Here is a 4832-nt window from a genome sequence, read left to right on the forward strand (position 1 = left end):
CTTCCCTTCTTAATCCTTCACTCCCTTTTCCTTCCTTCCCCCTTTTTATTACTCCTCTTTTTCTTTTCCTTCTCCTTCCCCTTCTCCCTCCCTTTCCTTTTCCTTCCTTCACCCTCCTTCCCTTTCCTTCTCCTTCTCATTCCTTCCCCTTCTCCTTCCTTCTCTTGCTTCCCCTTTCCTTTTTATTCTCTTCCCTTCCCTTCTTATTCCTTCCCCTTTCTTCCTTTCCTTTCCCCTTCCACTTCCTTCTCTTTCATTCCCTTTCCTTCCACTTCCTTTTCCTTCTCCTTCCCTTTCCCTTTCCCTTTCCCTTTCCCTTTCCCTTTCCCTTTCCCTTTCCCTTTCCCTTTCCCTTTCCCTTTCCCTTTCCCTTTCCCTTCCCCTTTCCCTTTCCTTTCCTTCTTTCCCCTTCCTTCACTTTCCTTCTCTTTCTTTCTCTTTTCCTTCCCTTTCACCTTTCCTTCTCTTTCACTCCCTTCCCCTTCCTTCTCTTTCACTCCCTTCCCCTTCCTTCTCTTTCACTCCCTTCCCCTTCCTTCTCTTTCACTCCCTTCCCCTTCCTTCTCTTTCACTCCCTTCCCCTTCCTTCTCTTTCACTCCCCTTCTCTTTCATTTCCTTCTCTTTCACTCCCCTTCTCTTTCATTTCCTTCTCTTTCATTTCCTTCTCATTCCCTTTCCTTCTCATTCCCTTTCCTTCACTTTTTCCTTTCACCTCCTTCCCTTTCCTTCACTTTTTCCTTCCACCTCCTTCTCTTTCATTCCCTTTCCTTCCCTTCCACTTCCTTCTCTTTCATTCCCTTCCCTTTCTATTCCTTCCCCTTTCCCTTCTCCTTCCTTCTTTTTCCTTCCTTCCTCTTTCCTTTCTCTTTCCTTTCTCTTACTCTTTCTATTCCTTTTCCTTCATCCCCCTTCTTTCATTCCCTTTCCTTCCCTTTCCTTCCCTTTCCTTCTCTTTCCTTCCTTCCTTGTCCTTCCTTCCTTGTCCCCTTCCTTCTCCTTCCTATTCCTTCCCATTTTCCTCCTATTCCTTTTCCTTCTATTGCACACATACATGAATAATGAAATAATGTAATACATTAATACATTAATAATGTAATGCATTAATACATTAATAATGTAATGCATTAATAATGTCCTAATAATGGAATACTTACCTTTCCTTTCCTCAGTTGCCTTCTCTAAGTTCTTCATTATTGCCTGAGCTATATTAGGAGAAGTAGTATTACCACTATTGGCATTCTCTATTACATCCTTAAATATTTCCGTTAACTTGTTTTCGTCTAATTTCGCGTTTTCGTTTATTAAGACGTCAGATAGAGTGAATCCACTATTACTACTCTTGGCGCCGTCGTTCAGTTTCATGAGTTCCGTCATCTTCTCTTTATTCTCATTTAACCTTTTTATTTTTTCCTCTGGAGTTATGGTCAAACTTTTCTTACCCCCTGGGCAGACATTTTTCCACTTATTCCTCCATAAATTCCTTACCCTCCATGGCGAACTTCCTGTCTCCCCCCTATTCCCCTGTGCCCAGTCCTTGATTTTGTCACCAAGAACTGTTCTACCAATCATTAAAGCGGCCGCGTCCACTTTTCCTTCACATTGCTGAATCCTGCCGTCCTCCATTCCACTACTCGTGTGCTTTCTTAGGTTCCCTTCTACCTTCTCCGAAACCTCCCCTATCACTTCATTCAACTTACAGTGATCCCCATAAATTTCAGATAAAGCAAGCATTCCCACAGTACAGCGAGAGAACCATTGATCTTCAGAGATGTTCTGCTCATACTCCACTTTCCTATTCGCTACTTCTGTTATACCACTCATAAAATAACGGATACCCATTAAACCGGTGCATAAATCTTTCTTATATTCCCTCTCGAAATTCTCTTCGTTAGTGTTCCCAGTAGTTACAGTCCACGCCATTTCTTTATGGCAGAGTGCATTTATTTCATTGGCCTCCGGCTTCGACAAGGACACTTGCAATTTGTTCCACGCTGCTTCCAAATCGCTCTTCAACTGTGCCTACAAAGGAAGAGTACACAAGGGAACATATGTACATACATGTGTACCTACGTATGTATATATAGGTATATATATATGTATATATGTATATGTATGTATGCATACATATATGTGTATGCATATGCATATGTATTCACTTACTGTGATTTTCTGTGCCTTATCCGCGGGCTCCTGCACAGCCGTGAGCCCCTTCACCTCCTCCTCCAACCAGGTCTTCAATAAACCATTGCCCGATGCCATTGTGTGTCTTCGTCGTCCGAAAAAGAAATATATACGTATATATATGTATATATATATATATATATTATATATATATATATATTATATATATAGAATTAAGAAGAAGTAAAAAAAAAAAAAAGAAAAAAGAAAAGAAAGGAAAACAAAGAAGAAAAGAATATTTTTTTCCCTTTCTTCTTTTTTTTCCTTCTTTCTTTCCTCCTTTCTTCTTTTCTTCCTTCCTTCCTTTCTTTTCTTTCTTTACTCTTCCTCTTTTACTCTTCCTTCTTTTCTTCCTTTCTTCTTTTTTTTCCTTCTTTCCTTTTCTACTCCTTCCTTCCTTTCTTCTTTCTTTACTCTTCCTTCTTTACTCTTCCTCTTTTACTGTTCCTTCTTTTCCTTCATTACTCTTCCTTTCTTCTTTTCCTTCTTTAAAACCTTCCTTTTTCTTCTTCCTTTTCCCTCCTTAAAACTTCCTTCCTTACTCTTCCTTCTTTCCTTTCTTCTTTTCCTCCTTAGGAAGCATTCTTTCTTCTCATTCAATCTTCCTTCTTTTCTCCACCTCCTTTAAACTTTCCTTCTTTTTCCCTCCCTTAAACCTTCCTTCTTTTCTTCTTTTCCCTCCTTAAACCTTCCTTTTCTTCCTTCTTTTTTTTCCTACTTTCCTTCTTTCTTTTCTTCTTTCATTTCTTCTTTCTTCTTTTTTTCTTTTTTCTTCCTTAAAGGCTCTTTTTTTTTCTTTTATTCTTCCTTCTTCTCTTCTTTTTCTCTTCTTTTTTTTTTTTCTTTTCTTCTTTCTTTTCTTTCTTCTTCTCTTCCTCTTTTTTCTTCTCTTCCTTCTTTTCCTCTCTTTCTTTTGAACCCTTTTTTTCTTTTCTTCTTTACTCTTCCTTCCTTAAAACATTCTTTTTTCTTCCTTCCTTAAACCTTCCCTTCTTTACTCTTCCTTCCTTAAAACATTCTTTTTCTTCCTTCCTTAAATCACTCTTTTTCTTCCTTCCTTAAACCACTCTTTTTCTTCCTTCATTAAACAATACCTTACTCTTCCTTCCTTAAACCATTCTTTTTCTTCCTTCCTTAAAACATTCTTTTTCTTCCTTCCTTAAACCTTCCTTTTTTCTTCCTTAAACCTTCCTTAATGTTCCTTCCTTAAATCTTCTTTTTCTTCCTTCCTTAAACCACTCTTTTTCTTCTTTAAACCATTCTTTTTCTTCCTTAAACCATTCTTTTTCTTCCTTAAACCATCCTTCTTTTTCTTCCTTCTTTTTCTCTTCCTTCCTTTACTCATCCTTCTTTAAACCTTCCTTACTCTTCCTTTCTTTACTCTTCCTTCCTTTACTCTTCCTTCTTATACTCTTCCTTCCTTTACTCTTCCTTCTTATACTCTTCCTTCCTTTACTCTTCCTTCCTTCATTCTTCCCTTCCTTCTTTTCTTCCTTTCCTACATCCCTTATCCACATCCCTTCTCCTCATTCCTTCTCCTTTCATTCCTTATCCTTTCATTCCTTCTCCTCATTCCTTATCCACATTCCTTCTCCTTTCATTCCTTATCCACATACCTTCTCCTTTCATTCCTTATCCACATTCCTTATCCACATTCCTTCTCCTCATTCCTTCTCCACATTCCTCCTCCTCATTCCTTATTCCTCATTCCTTATCCACATCCCTTCTCCTTCCATTCCTTCCCTGCTCATTTTTTCTCCTCATTCCTTATCCACAGCCCTTCCCTGCTCATCCTTCCTTGTTTCCTTCCTTAAAGACTTTTCTTTTCCTTCCTTAAACGACTCTTCTTTTTCTGCCTCCTTTCCTAAAAAACATTTTACTCCTCCCTTAAACCTTCTTCTTTTTCTGCCTCCTTTCCTAAAAGACTTTTCTATTCCGTCCTTAAACCATTCTTCTTTTTCTGCCTCCCTTCCTAAAGGACATTCTTCTCCTTTTTCCTTTTTCCTTTTTCCCTTTTTACGCTTTGCTTCGATTCTTCCACATTTTCTTCTTCTTCTTCCTTCCAAAATAAGGTAGACGTAGAGTGTCGGGTTCCGGGTTTAGGGTTTTGGGTTTAGGGTTTAGGGTTTAGGGTTTAGGGTTCAGGGTTCAGGGTTTAGGTATTTAGGGTTTAGGGTTTAGGGTTTAGGGTTTAGGGTTTAGGGTTTAGGGTTTAGGGTTTAGGTTTAGGGTTCAGGGTTTAGGGTTTAGGGTTCAGGGTTTAGGGTTCAGGGTTTAGGGTTCAGGGTTTAGGGTTTAGGGTTTAGGGTTCAGGGTTTAGGGTTCAGGGTTTAGGGTTTAGGGTTCAGGGTTTAGGGTTCAGGGTTTAGGGTTCAGGGTTCAGGGTTTAGGGTTTAGGGTTCAGGGTTTAGGGTTCAGGGTTTAGGGTTCAGGGTTCAGGGTTTAGGGTTTAGGGTTTAGGTTTAGGGTTCAGGGTTTAGGGTTCAGGGTTTGGGTTTAGGGTTCAGGGTTCAGGGTTTAGGGTTCAGGGTTTAGGGTTCAGGGTTTAGGGTTCAGGGTTCAGGGTTTAGGGTTTAGGGTTTAGGGTTTAGGGTTTAGGGTTTCAGGGTTCAGGGTTTAGGGTTTAGGGTTTCAGGGTTCAGGGTTCAGG

The 4832-nt window shown here is 39.5% G+C and overlaps 1 protein-coding gene across 1 annotated transcript; it reads right to left on the reverse strand.

Annotated features, from left to right (window-relative positions):
- Positions 1 to 1155: 1155 nt before the first annotated feature.
- PKNH_0002000 (SICAvar, type I (fragment)) lies at positions 1156 to 2260 on the reverse strand (the record flags this gene model as incomplete). The annotated part of the gene is made up of 2 exons (XM_039113447.1): positions 1156 to 2020; positions 2162 to 2260. Coding segments are annotated over 2 exons (964 nt in total), but the record flags the coding sequence as incomplete, so codon positions are not given.
- Between the last annotated feature and the right edge of the window lie 2572 nt (positions 2261 to 4832).

This window comes from Plasmodium knowlesi (assembly GCF_000006355.2).
Source record: "Plasmodium knowlesi strain H genome assembly, contig: PKNH_00_19, whole genome shotgun sequence".
NCBI classification, from domain to species: domain Eukaryota; phylum Apicomplexa; class Aconoidasida; order Haemosporida; family Plasmodiidae; genus Plasmodium; species Plasmodium knowlesi.